The 22,130-nt window shown below is 35.5% G+C and overlaps 1 protein-coding gene across 1 annotated transcript in view; it reads right to left on the bottom strand.

Moving 5' to 3' along the window:
* Positions 1 to 15,155, bottom strand: part of RGS18 (regulator of G protein signaling 18) — a 25,798-nt gene extending 10,643 nt beyond the window's left edge. The window contains exons 1-3 of the mRNA XM_007118564.2: positions 14,853 to 15,155; positions 14,266 to 14,367; positions 13,161 to 13,222 (exon numbers count right to left, since the gene is read on the bottom strand). Coding sequence (XP_007118626.1) covers positions 13,161 to 13,222; positions 14,266 to 14,367; positions 14,853 to 14,971 — 283 coding nt within the window. The 5' untranslated portion in view covers positions 14,972 to 15,155. The remainder of the gene's footprint in view (positions 1 to 13,160; positions 13,223 to 14,265; positions 14,368 to 14,852) is intronic.
* Between the last annotated feature and the right edge of the window lie 6,975 nt (positions 15,156 to 22,130).

Consider the following 22,130-nt stretch of genomic DNA (forward strand, 5'->3'; position numbering starts at 1 on the left):
CCTCCATGTATTTGTATTTTTTACAGATTTTTTCCTGTAATTGATATCTAGTCTCATAGCATTGTGGTCAGAAAAGATACTTGATATGATTTCAATTTTCTTAAATTTACCAAGGCTTGATTTGTGCCCCAAGATATGAACTATACTACCCAAAGCAATCTACAGATTCAATGCAATCTCTATCAAACTACCAATGTCATTTTTCACAGAACTAGAACAAATAATTGCACAGTTTCTATGGAAACACAAAGGAACCTGAGTAGCCAACGTAATCTTGAGAAAGAAAAATGGAGCTGGAGGAATCAGGCCCCTGGACTTCAGATGATACTACAAAGCTACAGTAATCAAAACAGTATGGTACTGGCACAAAAATAGAAACATAGATCAATGGAACAGGATAGAAAGCCCAGAGACAAAACCACACACATATGGTCACCTTATCTTTGCTAAAGGAGGCAAGAATATACAATGGAGAAAAGACAGTCCCTTCAATAAGTGGTGCTGGGAAAACTGGACACCTACGTGTAAAAGAATGAAATTAGAACACTTCCTAACACCATACACAAAAATAAACTCAAAATGGATTAAAGACCTAAATGTGAGGCCAGACACTATAAAATTCTTAGAGGAAAACATAGGCAGAACACTCTATGACATAAATCACAGCAAGATCCTTTTTGCCCAATGGAAATAAAAACAAAAATAAACAAATGGGACCTAATGAAACGTAAAATCTTTTCACAGCAAAGGAAGCCGTAAACAAGATGAAAAGACAACCCTCAGAATGGGAGAAAATATTTGCAAACGAAGCAACTGACAAAGGATTAATCTACAAAATATACAAGCAGCTCATGCAGCTCAATATCAAAAAAACAAACAACCCAATCCAATAATGTACAGAAGACCTAAATAGACATTTCTCCAAAGAAGATATACAGATAGCTAACAAACACATGAAAGAATGCTCAACATCACTAATCATTAGCGTAATGCAGATCAAAACTACAATGAGGTATCACCTCACACCAGTCAGAATGGCCATCATCAAAAAATCTACAAACAATAAATGCTGGAGGGGGTGTGAAGAAAAGGGAACACTCTTGCACTGTTGGTGGGAATGTAAATTGATACAGCCACTATGGAGAACATTATGGAGGTTCCTTAAAAAACTAAGAACATAGGGGCAGGACAGGAATAAAGACACAGACATAGAGAATGGACTTGAGGACACGGGGAGGGGGAAGGGTAAGCTGGGATGAAGTGAGAGAATGGCGTGGACATATATACACTACCAAATGTAAAATAGCTAGTCAGAAGCAGCCGCATAGCATAGGGAGATCAGCTCCGTGCTTTGTGACCATCTAGAGGGGTGGGATAGGGTGGGTGGGAGGGAGATGCAAGAGGGAGGAGATATGGGGATATATGTATACGCATAGCTGATTCACTTTGTTATAAAGCAGAAACTAACACACCATTGTAAAGCAATTATACTCCAATAAAGGTGTTAAAAAAAAATCAACTAGTAACATAGCTTTAAAAGCCCCCAAATCTTTGGAAATAAACAACACATATAAATAATTTATTGATCAAAGAAGGAATCAAAAGAGAAATTAGAAAATATTTACAATTGAATTATAATAAAAATACAGCACATCAAATTTTGTAGGATGCAGTTTAAACCGCATTTAGAGGGAAATGTACCACATGAAATGCTATACTAGTAAAAAATAAAATCTAAGTTTCTACTTTAAGTAGCTTTAAAAACAAGAGAAAATTAAAGCCACAGTAAGTTGAAGGAAAGAAAATTATAAAAGAAGTCTATGTAAAAGAAAACAAACCATAGAGAAAATTTACAAAGCCAAAAGTTGGTTCTTTGAAAACATTAATAAAATAGAACTCCTAGTGAGGCTCTTTCATAGTAGTAGGAAGCAAATCAGTGATATTTCCACAGATCTTAGACATATTACAAAGATGGTAAATATTATGAATGATTTTATGCCAATAAATATAATTTAAATAAAATGGGAAAATTGTTTAAAGAAAGCCTACCCAAACTGACACTGAAGTGAAAAATCTGAAACTCTTAACTTAATAGATTTTTATAATAAAAATACCACCCCCCCCCAAAAAAAAATCTTGGGCCCAGATTTGGTGAATTTCATCAAACGTTTAAGAAAAAAGTATTCTAATCTTTTACAACTTACAGAAAACAGTCAAGGGATGAATAATTTCCTTCTCATTTTAAGAGGCCAGGATAACTGTAATATCAAAACCTGACAAATGTAACACCAACAGCACCCCCAGAAATAACGATTAAGAAAGGGAAAGGAAAAGAAAATTATAGACCAATGATCACAGATGTAAAGATTCTGAACAAAATATTAGAGACTTAAATTCAGGAATTTAAAGAGGGAGAAGCATACATTCTAGCATTAAGGCCAAAAAATTGTGAAGTAAATGATAGCTTTCTTTGTCTACTCAACTTATTTTCACTTATATTCATTTCTTCTATTCACTGTTCTCTAGAACTATTCCTCATGGTCCATGATTATTTGTAATATAATAAGTTCCATATAGAATGAAGCAAGAAGAATGAATATGGTAGAATTATGGTGATAACTAAAAGGGTTTGCATTTTTAACATGTTTAAAGGTTTTGAGGGCTAAGTGCTGTTCATATGCATTACTACATTTAATACTACAACATATGTCTGGAATATGTCCTATATTCATTTTCGTAGCTGAGAAAACTGAGATTCATATAAATTCAATTGTCCCAGATCTCACTTTTCAAACAAACAAATTGAGGAAGTATATCTTTCTTAAGAAGGCAGCCCTTTCTGTCATAGGTAGAGTAACAGTCCTCCAAAGATGTCCATGCCCTAATCCTCAGAACCTGTGACTACATTATCTGACATGGAGCAAAAGCTTTACTGATGTGATTAAGGTTAAGAACCTTGAGAGGGGCAGATTATCCTGGAATTTCCAGGTGGACCCAATCTCATCACATGAGTACTTAAAAGTGGAGGAGGAAGGCAAAGAAGTGGGTCAGGGGAATGCAGTGTGAGAAGCACTGTTGCTGCCCTTCAAGATGGAAGAAGATGGTCAAGAGCCAAAGAGTGTGGTGGCTTCCAGAGGGTGAGAGTGGCCTTAGTTTAGAGCCACCAAGAGAATGGAGACCTTGGTCCAAAAGTGCGAAGAGCTGACTTCTGCCAAGAACCCAAATGGGTAGGAAAGGGATTCTCCCCAAGACCTTCCACAGAGGACAGCAGCCTGCTGACACCTTGATTTTTTTTTCCAGTGAGATCCATGCTACACCTCTGACCTACAGAACTGTAAGATAATATATTTGTGTTGTAAGACCCTAAAGTTATCATAGTTTGTTACACAGCCACAGGAAACTACTATAGTCCTCAAATCATGTGTTACATGTCACCATTTATTTCTCCTATATCTAGAACTTGTCCTGTTTGTCATGAAGCATTGTGTTTTCATTTTTGTTTTTAATGCTGAAAGCAACTGTTTGATTATATTAGAGATCCAAGAACTTAATGTAAGAAAACAACAGCCAGAAATGGCATAACCTATAGACATTCCCTAAGTGTTAGGTATGGGATCTCTCCAAACACTACCATGATAGAGGAGCCCTGTGGGCCTCTTCTACTCCACTGCTCCTTCCATTGGTGTTTTCACTGGGGTGAGGGGAGAGTCTGCCATTTCGTTTCCTTGGTAAATTGATCCTGAGCACCAGATGTTAGTGGTTAAACCTTAGCAAAGAAACTAGGAAGACAAGCAAAGGTCAGTCTCAACAAGAATTTGAGAAGGCATCATAGGACTGACATGCAACCCAGAACTTGTCCACAGTGATTAGATGCTGGTAAGATAATTCCTAGTCAAACACAGCTGTCTTAAGGAGGCCTTAGTTCTAAGCGCTTCCTGCATAAGTCAACAAATTCTAGTCTCTGAGGAGAAGGAAGAATGATCAATGTGAGTGATATTGAACCACTCTTGTTCTTATTTCTCTAGCACAGTTAGTGTTTGATTTTCAAGATTTATTTCTCTTGCTGTGTAGTGTGCTTTGCTCAGAATGTAGCAGGAAAATATAAATGGATAATGATTCTTTGAAGCATTTTGATAGATAGATTTCCCCCCAATACATAAAAATGTATATATTCTCAGAGTAAAGTTAATGATCTATCTCTGTTTTTATTATTTTTAAGCCAAAATAGCTATCAAAGTGAACAACAGGGAGTCAGACAAGTGGGTTTTACCCTGACTTGTTAACCCACTAGCACTCTTAGGGATTACTGTTCCTTCGTGTGGTCTGTTTGATTTTCCTTTCCACAACTCTTTTACCCTCTGTAGCTCAGTACCTGAACTTGTAAAACAGCAGTTTGAGTCATTACTATTGTTGAAGATTACATTCCTTTAATTTTTGAAAACTACATCGCAGCAGCAACCTTTCAGACTTCAGGTAAAGCTGGAGCCCCAGGCTGATGACTTTAGAAAATAGGCTGAATAAGCGTCATTTGGCTACTGACTGCCCACAGCTTGAAAACTTCTTCCTTTTCCACTTATACGACTAGAAAGATCGTTTTGTTGCATAATCTCTGGTTTTACTTTTTGTCGTTTTTTTCCCTTCGTCTTCTTCTGTAATGATCCCAGAAGGAAACAAGGAGACTAAGGCAAAACATGCCTTTCAACCCCTAAATCAAAATTGAAGTAGAATTTGAAATGTGGGCAATGTTTAGGTGTGTGAAAGAAAAACCACAACAAAAACAACCATCTGTAGAGCAATTGGCTTAAACCAAACTTTAGGTAGTTACGTAGTCATGCCCCAGCCTCTGGCCAGAACTTTAAAAAAATATATTGAGAATTCCCCCTTGATGAATTTTTAGTGTAATCAAAAACCGCTGCTTAGCACCCATACTTCCTTCCTCTTTAAAATTTCTAAAATGTTTGCCCTTTCTTCCTCCAATTAACATCCACTTTTTGCTGGATTGAATCCTAAATGTATGTATATTCTCAATTTATCTCTCATAATTATCTTCACAACTGATAGCTTCTTTGTATTTTTTAATAGAATTCTGAAATTTCTTATTTGCTCGGTAGCTGCTATAAAGTAGATTTCTGAGGAGGATTCCTTGACTAGATGTTAGGAAACAATGGGAAGCAAGACAGCAAAATGATTGTGAGAACATCTTCAGGTAATCCTAATTAAAAAAGCAAAAGTGGTCCTATGGAAATGTGCACTTTGATATTGAAAAGCCTGTCATTGGGTGGTATTGCCCTGTGTGTTCATGATGTGGGTCCTGCCTCTTCCCCTCCCACAATGAGAGACATTTGTCTTGTTCTTACCTGCTCCTCTGTTACTATTTAAATGGAAATTAAAGCAAAGTTAGCAAATAAAACGCCTGCTATCTTACAACAGAACAGTCTGTTCCAGGTCAGACCTAGATTGGAACGAGGAAATTAAGAATATGTTTTATTGGGCTAATGAATAAAGTTACTTTGACCCCAGTGAGGGGAAATGCTTTTTGGATTTCATTTTGTTCTATCTATATGTCATGTATAAGCATGATTGATCCGTTTTTAAATACCAAATTATTCCTAAAGCAAGTTGATAAATTACTGTGACAATTTTAGGAGGATACGGTCATTACTTTTCCTATTAATAAATCTCAATTATAAGAAACTTTTTGTATTGACACCTAGAAGGGATCATCCATATGCCAGACAACTGAAATTGTTACTTATTAAAAATAACTTCCTTCGTCTATCTTTTAATTATTTGTGAAACACCTAGTATGAACCTGAGGACTGTATTATAAACTGAAAATGCAATGATATTAATTACAATGGTTAGAAGTTTTGAGTCTTTGCTGAGGCCTTGGCACACCGCTATATGCCTTTTATTGGGGCAGTTCCATTTAATTTTCACATCAGCCCTAAGGAGTTAAGTCCTGTTTTACCCATTTATACAGATGAAGAAGCTGAGGATCAGAGAGTGAAGTTGCCCTGAATCTTACCGCTGGGAAAAGATGTCACAGGGGTTTGAATCCAGGTTTATTTTGTTTATAATTATAGAACGTTTATCTTTCAACTGCCATGAAACAAAGTCTTTACTGTTGAGGAATATGGAGATTAATAGGCAAGACAGGCATGTATAGTCCAAGGACTAAGGAATGAGAATTGCAGGGGTGACTAATTCTGTTTGGAGCAGCAGAGAAAAATCAGCTTTCTTAAGATGACTATAGAAGCCTTCCAGAAAATAACATGAATGCTACTTAAATAGTCCTTCACTAATTCACAAAGCATGAGTGAGTGTCAGCTCTGTACCAGCCGTTGTGCTTTGGAGTATCATGCAAAAGCCCTTTGTCACCGTGCTTAGTCTTGCGTTTGATACAGACATTCAAAATGAAGTCACAGCATTAACGTGAGGAAAAGCGCTGTGTGTTAAAAGTGCTCGTGGTGAATTAAAGTGAATGGATCTTGTTGGCATAATATGAATATAATAGGAGAGAATAAATACTGATTCAAGAAACAAATTAATGATGAATGAGAAGGTAGTTCATCTATTTAAAAGTTCAAGTAAATGACTTAAAAAAAAATAATACGTAATATCGTGCAGGATTATCCCAGCACACTAGTTACTTCCTGTTTCTCTTATTCACTTGGGGCAGCTGCATGAAGTCAGGTCACAATGGAACCATTTCTCACACAGAGGCAGTAACTTACTAAACAGTCCTTTAGAAGGAAGCAGTGGTGAAGACACCTGCCAAAAGCGCTTGATAGAACCCGGGATTCGAATTCACACTGGAAGAAGCTGGCTCAATGTGTCATACAAATATGAAATGCTTGTAATTGCATGTTTCTAAATTGAAACTCTGACATCTGTTGGAGTATTTTTTTGATGCCAAGAAACCAAATGAAACAAAAAGTCAAGGAACTCAGAAGTTGGAAACCCAAATACAGTGTGGTATCTTAAGTACTAGGTCGCCTTACTTCTCCTTTGATATTTGACTTTGGACCTGCCACAGAATGTGGTGGTTACTTGTGCAATAATGATTTGTTTGTGTGGCCCATTTATAACCTAGACTGGATTTTACTTACTTTTATTTTTTAGATAGATAAAGTAATTGCATGTTTGTTATGGGTCAGCTTGATTCAGAAAGTTAAATTTGCAGAACCCCGGAATCCCTTATCTTGCCGAAAACTGGTAACTGAAAATTGGAAAGGGCAACTTAAAAAGCCACAAGGTAAAAAGTGTAAGGAGAAGTGCTAATTTCCTTCCCCAAAAGAGAAGTATGCACTTCCTTACAGCCTTTCCTCAAAGTCAGTAATATGTACTTCCCACAGTATCATCAGTTCATGTTTTTAAATCAAAGGGGTGAAATGACTTACATATTCCTTTTATCCTACCTTATCATGAATTAGTCTCGAAATTAAGCTTAGTATATATATAATCACTATTTAAGGTGCAAATAGTTGTTAATAAAAAGACTAAAAATATTGGAATTATTTGCAATGACTGGAAAAAAGGATGTACAGGAAAATAAACAGGTAGTAGTTGGAAGTTTTTTTTTTATTGACAGAGACTCCCTTCATAGGAAATAACCTTCTCTTTCAAATCTTTACTTATCAAGTATGTGATACGGTTAGAAAATCTTTCTATAATCAATCATGCTTCCATATTCTAGGTATGTGCCTATAAAACCCCGCCAAACTGCTGATAAAGTTTACCAGCAACTAAAAAAGTTCAAAGTCTCACCTGTTATCTTCTCCAAATCTTTTTTTTCCACCTCTATTTCTGATCTATTAAAGGCACTCTTACCTTCCTATTAATATGGAACAAAATCTAGAGATCTTTGGCTCCTTTTTCTTCATCTCCTATTTCTTCATCATCTCACTTTGCAACATAAGTACACATTCAGTCAGTCACCAAGTTCTTCCATTTTCTTTCCAAAATAGCCCTTACGTTGAGGTTAACTTTGGTATTTTTAACAACCTTGTAGGTAGTCCTATTATATGCATAGAATTCTACCTTTCTATCCATCAGAGTTAGCTTTCTAACAAACAAACTCTTCTTGAGTTTCTCCCCAACTTGATTTTCCAATGTGGTTTTTCACTACTCTTTACCTCAGTGAACGGGGCCTGCTTGCTTTCCTAGGTTATAAGCCCAGTAAGCCCAAATCGCTTATTTCTCTAGCCCTTTTCCTGCCTTTTTCTCTACTCAGGAATAACCTTTTCCTCTGCCTGTTGAAATTTTGCACACATTGACATAATTTCATGTAATGATCTTCTAAAGCCTACATGAAACATTGCAAGTTCTACAGGCATTTTTTAAACTAGTTAGCCAATTGTTTTCAAAATTATGTATTATCAGCAGCATTGTTTTACTTTCAAAGCTGTCTTACACAGAACCATATAAATATATGCATACAAACACTCACAAATATGTGAGTGTAATATACATACATATGTAATTTTATTGGAATTAATTGATTTGCTAAGTTCATATTGGTAACATTTATTTTCATAAAGTCAATTGGTAAGAAGACTGATAACTAAATTTGAAATAGATGATTATGAATGACAGTCTGATACTGGTTTTTGGTTTATCCTTTTTGTTTTTCTTAAACAACATTTAGAAATTATTGATATATGTGGTTTTAAATAATAGATTTCTATGATTCATTTTGCAGTTTCAGGCAAATTTGTCAATAAATAGGGAAGGCAGGAAAAAAATTACCCTAATATCTGCAGAGAAACAAATGAGGAACGGAGGTTAAATTATTGATGGACTGCAGTGTATTAAATTTACTGTATAACATATTTGAGTTCATTTTTTAAAATAACATTTACTTTTAGAATAGATTAGATTTACAGAAGAGTTATGAAGATAGGACAGAGCTTCCACACACCCCACACCTCCAGATCCCTGCTATTATTAACATCTTACATTGGTAAGGTACATATGTTATAATTTTTTAAAATATATAAATTTATTTGTATATTTGTTTATTTTTGGCTGCATTGAGTCTTCGTTGCTTCACGCGGGCTTTCTCTAGTTGCAGCGAGCGGGGGCAACTCTTCGTTGTGGTGCATGGGCTTCTCATTGCAGTGGCTTCTCTTGTTGAGGAGCACAGGCTCTAGGCGTGTGGGCTTCAGTAGTTGTGGCATGTGGGCTCAGTAGTTGTGGCTCGCGGACTCTAGAGTGCAGGCTCAGTAGCTGTGGCGCACGGGCTTAGTTGCTCCGCGGCATGTGGGATCTTCCCGGGCCAGGGCTCAAACCCGTGTCCCCTGCATTGGCAGGCAGATTCTTAACCACTGCGCCACCAGGGAAGCCTCGACATATGTTATAATTAATAAACAAATACTGATACGTTATTATTAACTAAAGTCCCTACTTTGCTTATATTTCCTTGGATTTTACCTTCTGTGCTTTTTTTAATTTTAAAAGAGTTAAGCTACATTTTAGGAATGAAATTTGAATGTAATAGTGGAATTATCAAAACACTCCATGGATTCTTTGGTTTCTGTGGAACACAGCAAAAACACTGTTCTTTCTGCTTAAGTTTCATCTATTACCTGTTACCCTAAACCACCCTTTTTCAAATTATGTTTCTCAATAAAGAATTACTTTCTCTCTAGTTCGCTAAATAAATTGCACTGTTTAATGCCCCATGCCTATGTCGGCTTTCTGCTTGGATGATCTCTTTCTCTCTTTGTCCAGCTAGCGAATTTTTGATTAATCCCCTAAAATCTAGCATAAGAACCATCTACTCTGCTCCTTTCCTAAAGATGCTAATAATTATTCTGCAATGGTTTTAGTATCAGGCATTTTTTTGTCAAATACTCAAATTTCCGATGTATTTTGTTTGACTTATCACTTCACTTCCCATTTGAATAAATTTAATACAATTTCCATTTCCTTTATATAGATACGGCATACAGAATTTGAGAAACTTACACATTTAACTAAAGGGAAATTCTATAAAATCTGATAGAGCAAGGTCTTGAAGTGTGTGTGTGTTTGTGTGTGCATGAGTATAGGAACTTTCCTTCTTTTTTCTTTCTGGCCTACAGTCAAGTCAATAGAAATGAGCTGAATTTGACCATTGCAACCATGAGGCTTTCTTAGGTGATTATTTTAAGCTTTATAATTTAATATTACAATCAGATTTGCAATTTAGAATAACTGAATTTTGGGGATTGATTAAAAGAATGCCATTAACATAATTTTTTGTGAATCCAATATAATTTAATTAGCACTTTGATCATGAGCGATGATAATAATGTGTAAGTGGGTCAGTGCTGATTTTTGTTAGTCATGTTACCCCCTCTAGGTTCAAACTAATGCTATTTTACAGAACTTTAACATTTCCACCAGTAGAGAACAGAGAGGAGCAGATTTTTTTCCATTTGGTTTTGACTACTTGTAAAGCAACATGATTATAGAATGCCAGGGGAGGATTTTCTGTAGGACTAATTGCCTAAAGAGAATCTGTATTCTCTCTAATGGGTCGTGAGAGTATGATGAAATTATTATATACCAATTTATTAAGTTAAAGAAAGAAGTCCAGCTTATATATTACTTTCCATTGAAATTTAACCCTGTAAGTGATGTTTACACAGCTGGGAGCAGGTTGCAAAACAGAAAAAGATTATTAAATGTATTGTTGATAATTATTTTTCATGATAGCAGAAACCATTTACATTTGTGTAGTGTCAAACAGTTATTGGCTTCTTGCAACCTAAGTGTCCATCGACAGATGAATGGATAAAGAAGATGTGGCACATATATACAATGGACTATTACTCAGCCATAAAAGGAAACGAAATTGAGTTATTTGTAGTCAGGTGGATGGACCTAGAGACTGTCACAGAGAGTGAAGTAAGTCAGGAAGAGAAAAATAAGTACCGTATGCTAACATACGTTTGGAATCTAATAATAATAATAATAATAATAATGGTTCTGAAGAACCTAGGGGCAGGACAGGAATAAAGACTCAGATGTAGAGCATGGACTTGAGGACATGGGGAGGGGACAGGGTAAGCTGGGACGAAGTGAGAGAGTGGCATGGACTTATACATACTACCAAATGTAAAATAGCTAGTGGGAAGCAGCCGCATAGCACAGGGAGATCAGCTGGGTGCTTTGTGACCATCTAGAGGGGTGCTCCAATAAAGATGTTAAAAAAAAAACCCAAAAAACAAAAACAGAAAACAGTTATTGGCTTCTTATTCATCATCTCATTTAATCCTGACAGAAATTTATTTCTATGGGAGCTAAAGACATTGTGATCTCCATTTACAGTTGAGGAAACTGAATATGAAAATGATTAGGAAAGTGATTGTGTGGCAGAAGAGAACAAGAACTCAAGTCTCGAAAGGGACCCAGGACTAAGTTTTTCCTAGAAACAAATTGGGTTATATTATTCGAACACTTCATATTTACCAGGTGATGTGCTGGGTTTGGAGATCCACAGATGAAAAGACATGTTTCCTTATAATAAACATTCAAACTGGAAAAAAAAAATGAATTCCACTTCTTTTTTTCCTTGCTCTGACTAGTGAAGAGGCTCAAGGGCTGAGTTGTGCCCAGATGGTGGAAATAATAGGAGAATAAAAGAAGAAATAAGTTTGGGGGGCATGAATTGGGGAGGAAAGTTTTACACAGGTTGTAATTAGATAAATACCTGAACCAAGACAGTGACAGAGGAGATAATGAGAATGGGAGATAGGTTTTACAAACATTTGGCAAGAATTTTAACAAAAGTCAAGAAATGGGTGGATATTGGGAATGAAGAAAAGTTGAAGAAAGCTGTTCACATTATTTTTCTCCAAAATAGGGAGTGATAGAGCATTAAGGTGAAATGAGGATGGAGTAACACTTGAAATGTTTTTCAGCATGAACTTCCTTTCTTACCACTACCCTCCATTTTCACTACATCCTTGTCTAAATTTAAGCCTTGATTTCTCTACCTATACTTTTCTTTCTCTGTGTCAATATTACAATTCAGAGGCAGAATCTGTTTTCATTGGAAGAGGGAAGGTCTTCAGGGAGAGTCTGCAGAAATAGTATTCTCTGTCAGTAAATCCAGGGGAACATGAACTGGTCACCAAAACCTTGTAGGTGGATGGACAATTAGAAAATTACAGGACGTGAAGACAGATTAGAAAAGTTGGTTTCATCAAAGAGTGCACAGTACTTGAGGCTGAATTGCAAGTACTGCACTCCCAGCAACAGGAGGTCCTGCTTCCAGTAGACACCTTAGGATGAGAAAACCACTGGCAGTGCTGTAAACAGTAGGTAGCCTCTGCTAACTCAAAGAAATGCCGTAAGGAATCGAAGAACTGGGAGATACAAATAAAAGCTGTGGCCTAGAGGAAGCGTGTGGCTGTTTGGTAGTGATAAAGTGTTGCTTCTTAAGCAGACTCTGCCTGGTTTAATGTGGAAAGCAATGAACCCTGTGGTTGCTTAGCCTCATCGCCTACTCAGTTCAGTCTGTCAGTTTTGCTCCCTGAAAGAAACTGTGGGCTGAAAAAAGGCAAGAAAAAAATGCTTACTCAGCTGTTTCCTTATGAAATTGACTAAGGATTAGCAACCCAGGCAGCCTGTCCTCTGATCCGTGCTCGGACAAACTCAGTATTTGTCCTCACTTTCCATCTCATCTACAAAGCTCCACCTTAAATGCCCACCTGATTCTCAACTACTCTGCAAAATTCTGATGACTGATGTGAAGAGTGAAGCATTTATAAAATTAAAACAATATATATTTTCATGAAGGTTTCCTAAATGTCCATGAAAAGAACTACTTCAGGTTTTTGATCACTTAACAGTAAAAATAACACAGATAATCTGGGATTTAATAAAACCAAGGGTCTCGTTCACAAACTAAAAACACTGAAAATGTGAAACTATTCATCCAGTACCAAGAAATATTTCATCCACCATAAGTAATTCTTAATAAAATAAGAGTATTTTAAAAATACTCTTATTAGTTGACTATTCTTTTACTTATTTCTGTGGATCAAAAACTCATTGCTGTAAATTATCAGACTAAATTTTTATGACAGCCTGTTTTATATAGTTACATACATATTTTGTATACTTTTCCATTAAAGAATAAAGTATTTGGGAAAAGTAGCACTAACCTTTATGGGAAAGCAGTTTGTCAAATGATTCACCCCATATCACTGCTTCTTCAGGAGAGATCCTGTTCAAGAAACAAAATGTTTCATAATGGAGTGTGCAGAAACTCTGCTTATGAATCTGCTCTAACAGGTGCTAGCATACTGCTCTTTTCAGTCATATTTCACAGGATTTCTCCTTTGATTATTATACAATGGAAATTGTATTTATATTGGAAACTTCAAAATCACTGGTCAACTTTCTTTTGGTTTTTGCCTATAAAACAATGTGTTAAAATAACATTATTTTCTCATGAATTATTTTATTTTCTAGGGAAAAATAATCCTGTGTTAGGTTAAAAACAAAGAAATCAGGTCAATTATCTTTCTTAATTAGGCAAATAGAAGAACCTAATCTAACAGTGTCTTTCAGTCAAACTTTTTTAAAACTGCAGTTTCCTTGAAACTCTTACCAAAATATGCAACAATTTTTTTTTTAAACAGATACAGGAAGTTTGACTAATGAAGTTTTAAAGGGGTAAGAAATAGGAAACATTTTTAATACAACAAATATTTTAGAAATGTTGATAATTGAGAATTGAATATATTTGCCTTGGATCTTTTATTGGTCATATTTCATATTTGGAAAAATTTATATTATCCTAGTGTATAAGGTTATTCCATTTTCTGTTTGAACTAAAGAAATGGCTAAAAGTTACAAAGCATCCCTTTTTGTGCTTTACTTATACTGTACCTAGGGCATTTTTTCCAAACTACTGAAGAAAGAGATGAATAGCACTTCTCAATGACATTGTGCAAACTCTTAAATTAATGAGTATTTCATCAGTTTAAAATACAAAGTGATGAAGGAGTAAAATATATCATTTAAAATTGACAGGCATATAATTTTAAAAGAGCATCTTTCAATTTTTATGAGATTACTTAATTCAAGCTATTAAAATGGTTTAACTTTATGGAATATTTCTAGTTTTTCTGAAATGAGATCGCTAAACCTTCCGTATATTACTGTGTAATATCCAATAAAATGGTAATCCCTAATTTCCTCTTTCTTAAATCTTTAATGATAGAATCAGCAAAATGTCCCCCCAAATAATTACAAGTTATTCACCTTGTTTCTTTGGCCAATTGCCCAGATCTGCTGGAAAGAGTATCTTCGCGAAAGTCAGGTTTCTGCACGAGAAGGCTTAGCCTATTTCTTTTTTCCTTAGCTCTGTAATGAAAAGGCATTAGCTTCAGGACAACTTGGATGACGATTGAAATCTCTCCTTCTGACGGTCAGACAGATTTGGGATTGGTAATCACCTGGACACCCCTTCTCACCCCCCTCCCTCGCTCTGGACACACTCAGTGGTTTCCTTAAGAATTTCATTTAAATACTGTTTATGGAGGAATTAGGATAGCATATGTGAAATATACTTGTTTCTTTTCCCCTCAGTGACTTTAAAGTATTTGAGATTATATTTCAAGAAATATTATTACAAGTTCTCCTGTGTGGTTAAAATTGTTGCACTTATAAAAAATAAAAACTTTCAGATTTAACAGTTATTTACTTCTAATAAATAGATTTTTTTTCAGTTGTAATATTACAATCAATATCTTTTCAACCAGATATTTTAAAAACAAGTGCTAACAAATATTCAATGTCAATCACGTTTTTAAAAGTATAAGGCTGACTTTAAAAATTATGATTTTTACCTGATTTTGGCTTCTTTGCTTGTTTCTTCTTTTCCTGAACCATATATTAACTTGAAAAAAGTTTTTTCTTTTGGTTCACACATATTTAATTGAGAAAAGAAAACCAATGATGTTTCCATCTTCTCTCTCTAAAATGTAGAGATGTCTAGTTTATTACATCTTTCACTTGTTAATGCTCTTCCGTGGTTATACATGATGGAGTGAAAAGTTATCTCAACCCGTCAGCAGCACTTTAAAAAAAAAAATCAAGAGCTTGTGTTTCTGCCTCTGCAAAAATATAGAACTGAGGAACTAAAGTACAATTCAGTCCGGAGTTGTTTAGGGAAATGATACTACAAATTTGCAAAATGACTCTTGGTCTCTGAGATAAAGACTAGTATTACCACAGTGCAACTTCTCTTTCTAGTTTGTGCAACCAGAATGATGCTAGACCCAAATGACACTGTCATTTCCCACAGGAACTTTTTAAAAAGGTCTTTAACTTGTGTAGTACGCGTTAAAATGTGCGTGCAAAGTGCTACACCAATCATATTTTCCCTTGTTCTTAAAACTAAGTATTTTTACTTATTTAAATACATTAAATTAGGTAAATTACATTTAACTGACATAATACTATGTAATGTTAATCACGTTTGCTTAACATATTGTATCAAAATAAGAAGATAGGTCATAGAGTTTCACAGTTGAAGGGGACAGTAAGAAGCATTTAATTCAATGATGTTTAAGCACAGGTCCATGGAATGACTTTAGACATTTATAAAATTTTTACCAGTCCATGATGAAAATGGGAATAAAAGATCATATGTAAGTTTTTCCTTAAACTGTATCTATTTTTAATATGAAGCACTTATTCTGAATTTGCCCTTTTGCCTTTTTTAATGTTAAAATGTTTTTAATGAAATATTGTAACTAGAGACGGCAGTTTGTAGGATTGTTTATTTTATGTTCTTATTAAAAAAGAAACGGCAACTCAAAGTTGGTTCAGCTTCCACTTTCTTTATTTTCATTAAACCCAAATATCTAAGAAATGCTGCTCTAGACCATAACTCACATTTAAAAAAAAAAAGAAGGCAGGGATGATAGATATTAAGTGATTTATTCTTACAAATCCCAGAGGTCAGTAGAAAAGAAGATCTGGAATTATCAGAGCCTTTGATCACCAGTAGCATGTGCTTTAGTCTTTCCAAGTCTTTGATCTCCAGTAGTGAATGCTTTAATTCTTCTAAAATTGTATATATTTTTTTAAAAAGTTAACAAATCTAAAAGAAAATTTATTTTCAATCTTTTTGAATTATTGATTTTAAGAAAATAGTTATTCTTAAAGATTCACAGGGATCCCTCTTAGGGATACCAGCTAGGAGCTCAAAACATTTGCAGAAATGAAATTAAAGAATATTTAGTATATATTTATATATATGCCCCTGATTCTATAAGTTTTACTTTGAACATATTTTTAAGTTCACCTTGGCTGAAAATTGACTGTTAAGAATTTTGTACAGGATGGCATTTTATGGCAAGTCTAGCTGGAAACAGATGTTGATAATGCAGATTATGCTTCCACCACGAAGTCCTTTAGTCTCTAGTATTTATTAGCACTCACTATATATATATGAGGTTTAGTTTTGTAAAGGTGAATGAGGGCAAGGGCAGATGAGCAAGGACATCTTCTAGTCCCTAAGACTATATTTGAATTACTATATTCAGATGAGTATGAGACAGGAATTTACTATTTTTCATAAGATTTGCTGAAATTGTGTGTAAGAGGTGCTCTTCACAGGCTGATAGAACTATGGAGAGAGAGACTGTGAAAACATGGACACAAGTAAATTACATTAAAGACCTGTCCAAAGGTCTGAAAGAGAATTGGGAGATGTGTGGGCTTACTCTGTGTGTATGCAGACAGGAAGAAGCAAGAGAAGAAAAACAGGGTGGATGCTGCATGATGACTTGAGCTGATAATCATTCTTTGGGGCACAATTATCCTTTAGCTTGAAGAGTATTCTCATAAGATAGAATTCTAGGTTTACAGTCGCGTTTTTGTTTTTTCCCAATGCTTTTAAGATGTTGCATTTTTGTCTTCTGGCGTCCATTATTCCTGATGAGAAAGTCAATGGTAATTTGTATCATAGTTCTTATGCTCTAATGTGTCTTTTTTTCTGTCGCTATTTTTCAGATTTTCTTGTCTCTGATTTTTAAAAATTTGATTATGATATGAAAGATATTCATTCTACTTGGGATTTGTTTAGTTTCTTGAATGTGTGGTTTTATAGTTTTCATCAAATTTGGAAACTTTTAGGCGTTGATTCTCCTATTTGTTTTTCTCTTTCTTCCATTTTCAGAAACTCCAATTACAGGTATGTTTGACCCCTTGACATTGTCCCCCTGGTCACTTAGGAACTATCCAATGTTTTCAGCCTCTTTTCTCTCTGCTCCTCAGATATTTTTCATTGCTATGTCTTGATAGAAATTTTCACTGATCTTTTCTTCCGCAGTGCCTAATCTGTTTTAGGTTTATTCTGTAATTTTTAAAATTTCAGTTCCAGAAATTCCATTTTTTTATAGATTGCATTTTTTCTTTATTATGTTCTTTTTCTTTGAAGTACTTGAACATATTTAAAATACCTGTATTGAAGTCCTTTTTTGAAAATTTCTCACTGTGGTTCTGGGTCTGCTTTTATACCAATTTTTCTCTGGTTAATAGCACATTTTCGTACTCTTTCAGATGTCTAACAATTATTTATTGATGCTAAACCTTTTGAATTTTGTGATGTTAAATATCAGGACTTTATTAGTCTTCATTTAATGATGATAGAGTTGGTCTTGGTCAGGCAGTTATCTGAGTATCAGGTCTGTCCATAAAGACTTTTATTTAAACTTTGTTACGGTGAGCCTAGAATAGCCTTAATTACTAAGATACAAAGATTCTTAAATTTCTAATGAATTCTCAGCGTTCATTAAAGCTTTGCTCTTCTGGATGTTAAGTACTTGAACGTCCCTTAGCCCTGTGTGAGCTCTGAAGATTAACTTATATCTTACGGTAGGTATCCTCTGTCAATGCTTGTGGAGTTTTATTCTTCATGAGAGCTGCTTGGTGTTCAGCCAGACTCAAAGGTACCCTCGTACAAATTTCTTGAGCTCTTTCTAGTACTTTGTCTTGCAAATTTCAGCCCTCTTGCTCTCACTGAATGCAGATCACTATTTCCTCAACTTAAAATAGTACTTTTTGCTCTATTTAAGGAGTACCCCTGTAAACTTCTCAGTCTCTAAATGAGCCTTACATTTCTTTCCTGCACTGAAGTCTTCAAAGAAGGCAGTTGAAGTTGTATGGCTCACTTCATCTGTCTCTCTTCTGTTAAGCATCGCATGTCTATGTTGCCTATTTTCAGCGTCTGAAAACAGTTGTATTATATACTTGTGATATGTGTTATATTGGTTAAACCATCATGATCATGGCCGTCTTTTACCACACACACACACACACACACACACACACACACACATACATACACCCCCCCACACACATATATCCTGTTACCTTAATGAATTCCATTACTGCTATTATTGCTCATGGAATTACTCATAGCGTCTGAAAACAGTTGTATTATATACTTGTGATATGTGTTATATTGGTTAAACCATCATGATCATGGCCGTCTTTTACCACACACACACACACACACACACACACACACACATACATACACCCCCCCACACACATATATCCTGTTACCTTAATGAATTCCATTACTGCTATTATTGCTCATGGAATTACTCATAGCTTTTCAAATAGTTTTCTTAAGTTTCTCAAGAAACAGATACTTTATAAATATTATTAGTTTCAACAACCCATTTCCAACCATTACACTCTCATTTGTATTCTAGCCTAATATTACTGTTTTATAACTTCAGTACAGAAAGTTGATAGTTGGAATCTTTGTCATCTTTTCCTTGGCATTAGGAGAAATTAAGACCTACTAAAATGAGGCTCCGTTTCATACTTATCTTTTGTTAATGTGTGCATTTATATGATTATGTTCCTTGTTCTCTTCTTTTCTAATGATAACTTTGCATGGAATTTGAATTTGATACATTTCTGTTGTTCATTTTCACATGAAATTAGTTTTCTTATACTTTTAGAATGAGCCAGGATTCAAGAAAGCTTTCCTAGCTTTACACTGGTGGTAGTATTCTGAGAATAATTTTCAAAATGAATAATTAGTGGATATTCTTGTTTATCATCTCCTGTGTCCTTGAGAAGCAGAAATTTTAGGGTGAATAAGGGACATATAGATGCAATAAGGAAGCATTTAATTTAAATCTCCTTAGTCTTGAAGTTTGATTGTATCAGGATAAATTTGGGAAGTTGTTACTGGGTTGGTTATTGTTTCTAGTCTTTTATGTTGGATGGAGCTAGGCTGTATATTTTTCCTACTTATAAATATTCCCCACCTCTTTCCACTCTTAAGACCTAGATACAATGACTAATGCTTTAGTGATGAGACTCATATTGTGGTCTTGAAGTGTCACTTCTCACTAAAAGCGACCGAGGTTTAGTGGAGACATTGCTGAGGTCTGAGACAGGAATTGCACGAGCTGAGCCTGGCAAATCTTGCCATATCGGTTAGAAGGGAAGCTATCAAAGACTAATGGAGTCAATTCAAATTATTCAAGGGCCAACTTACTAGTCTTCCACTAACCACAATGGGACGATCAGACTCTCAGTACTTTTAATAACGAGAGTGGATTGAATACATCAAACTTATTTTCATCTATGGGTGCATAGCAATATTTAAAAAGAATTGCCTACCTGCAGAGGATTATAGAAATTAACCAATTAAAATGAAAACTGGTTAATAAAGGGAACAATTAAGCAGTTATCCTACATTTCTTATTAACTCTACCATGGGAAACCAAAGAGTGAATGAGAGAAAGTATTGCTTTAATAAGATATATTCTGACAAACAAATAAAAGTGAAATAATATCATGAAAATCTCAGCTTTTTAAACCAACAACAAATGATTAGATACAGGTGTTAAACTTCAACGGTGGCTAAGATCACAAAAAAAGACAAGCAGACATTATGTGCTTCCTATAGCCATACCATATTCTACTTACAGTTTTCCAAAGAGATCAAATCTGATATCCAGTTTCTGGACCCAGCTGCCAATCTGCAGGAATGACAGAGAACAGAGGAACATGTTTAACTGCACCATGAAGGTGCAAGCAGTGAGATCCCGGCTGTGGGGGGAACTACAGCCCGGTTCTGCAGCTGCTAAATTGTAGGGGAACGAAGGAGATTGAAATAAGGGGGGATAGAACTGTCTCTTTCATTCAACTGTGCATTGAATGAAAAATATAACTCTATAAAGCCAAATAAGTCTTTTCAAATAAAGGGCTAATTGCCTAATTAATTCTACCTGAAAGTCTGAGCGTTTGATGTTATCTAGGAAACACCCATGTTCTATGACCAATCAAGTAGTCAAAATCAGTACTATTTTACTAGCCATTTTGAGAGTAAACTGTATAACCAGCATGAGGTAAGGGAACTCTTAAAGAACTTACATTCCAGAAAACTCATCAAGTCTCCCTTTCCATAATTCTTCCCAAACTGCTTTCAATCAGAGCAATTTGGTTTTTTTTTTCCTTTTATTTTTTTCATCTTTATTGGAGTATAATTGCTTTACAAGGGTGTGTTCGTTTCTAATTTGGTTATTTTTCAACACAGCAACACAGTGTGAATACTGGCTCACACTATAGTTCTTCCAAAATTCTGATTATGTTAATTTGAAAATCAAAATATTACTACTGCTACTTGTAACAGTAAAACAAAATTTAAAGGAAAACAGATTCCTTGACTACCTCTAATGCAAAAGGGGGAAAAGATACTGACATGCCTAACATTTCCACAGTGAAAATATTACATTTGGTTTGTTGAGGAAACTGACAGGCAGAGAAGCAACAAAGCACACAAAATTTTCCACACTTGCCTTATTCCATGTAAAAGCATGCCTGCCATGGGCATAGCTGCACTGGACATTTCACAGAAGGGCCCCAAGAGTAAAGCTTGCCCTCAATCACTCAAAATATTTATAAGGAAAGGGGGACAGATAGCATCTGTGTATCAATGGGAGAGTCTTAGTTAAGGAAATGCAAGAGTTTACTACTTTTCCACTGATCTAACTCACAACTGCTGTACTAAATTATTCCTAAGCTACAGAAGAAGAAGAGAAAACGACCCCCAGGGCCACTCAGAATTGTCTCTGCTTATTCCCTAGTGCCATACAAAATAAAAGGCTTCACTCAGCTTCATGATATGGCCCCTGTCCACCTTTTCAGACTCTTTTCTCCCCCCATCCCTTCCGTCTAGTTCACCCTTTGGAGTTACCTTCCCTTCTCATTGTCTTTGAGGTATTTGACAGTTCTATAAATTGTTGAACACTGATAGTAATGCCCATGCTTCTTCTGGTTCACATAAACACAGATTAGCCCAGTGGAGATGCATTTGATTACTGCCCTATGGATATTGATGAATTTTGTATCTATTTGGAAAGTCATTTTAGCATTCCTGATGACCAATATGTGTGTGCGTCTTGAATTCTATTTTTTTTTTTTTTTTTTTTTTTTGCGGTTCGCGGGCCTCTCACTGCTGTGGCCTCTCCCGCTGCGGAGCACAGGCTCCGGACGCGCAGGCTCAGCGGCCATGGCTCACGGGCCCAGCCGCACCGCGGCACGTGGGATCCTCCCGGACCGGGGCACGAACCCGCGTCCCCTGCATCGGCCGGTGGACTCCCAACCACTGCGTCACCAGGGAAGCCCCGTCTTGAATTCTTGTGTGAACCACCTATAACATCTTACTAATTCCTTCATTAACTAGTGAGTTAAATAAAATCTTAGATACATATTTATTTTACATTTGTATGAGTCATGATTTTACCTGTTAAAAAATATGTTTTAGTAAAATAATCAGCCCCTTCTTTCTAGATGGCTCTATCCTCTTGTGCATTTGAAAACAGTGATTAACCTTTAAATATTAAGCTTAAGCGTTGCATTATCTTTCCTTCAAAAACACGTATAACTTAACTAGGCAAAACTACACCCCATCCATTGGACTTCACTCTATCTAATATGTAATTTCATAATAAGAATTGCAAGCTTCTGTTGCTCATTTTGTCACCTTTTTTTTTTCTACTTGATTCTAGCCTTTGATGATAGGAAAAGTTTCTTATTCATTTTTGCAAATGGAGCACGCAGCATTCTGCCAGCAACACATGAAGATT

This window comes from Physeter macrocephalus, chromosome 4 (genome assembly GCF_002837175.3).
Source record: "Physeter macrocephalus isolate SW-GA chromosome 4, ASM283717v5, whole genome shotgun sequence".
Taxonomy (NCBI): Eukaryota; Metazoa; Chordata; class Mammalia; order Artiodactyla; family Physeteridae; genus Physeter; species Physeter macrocephalus.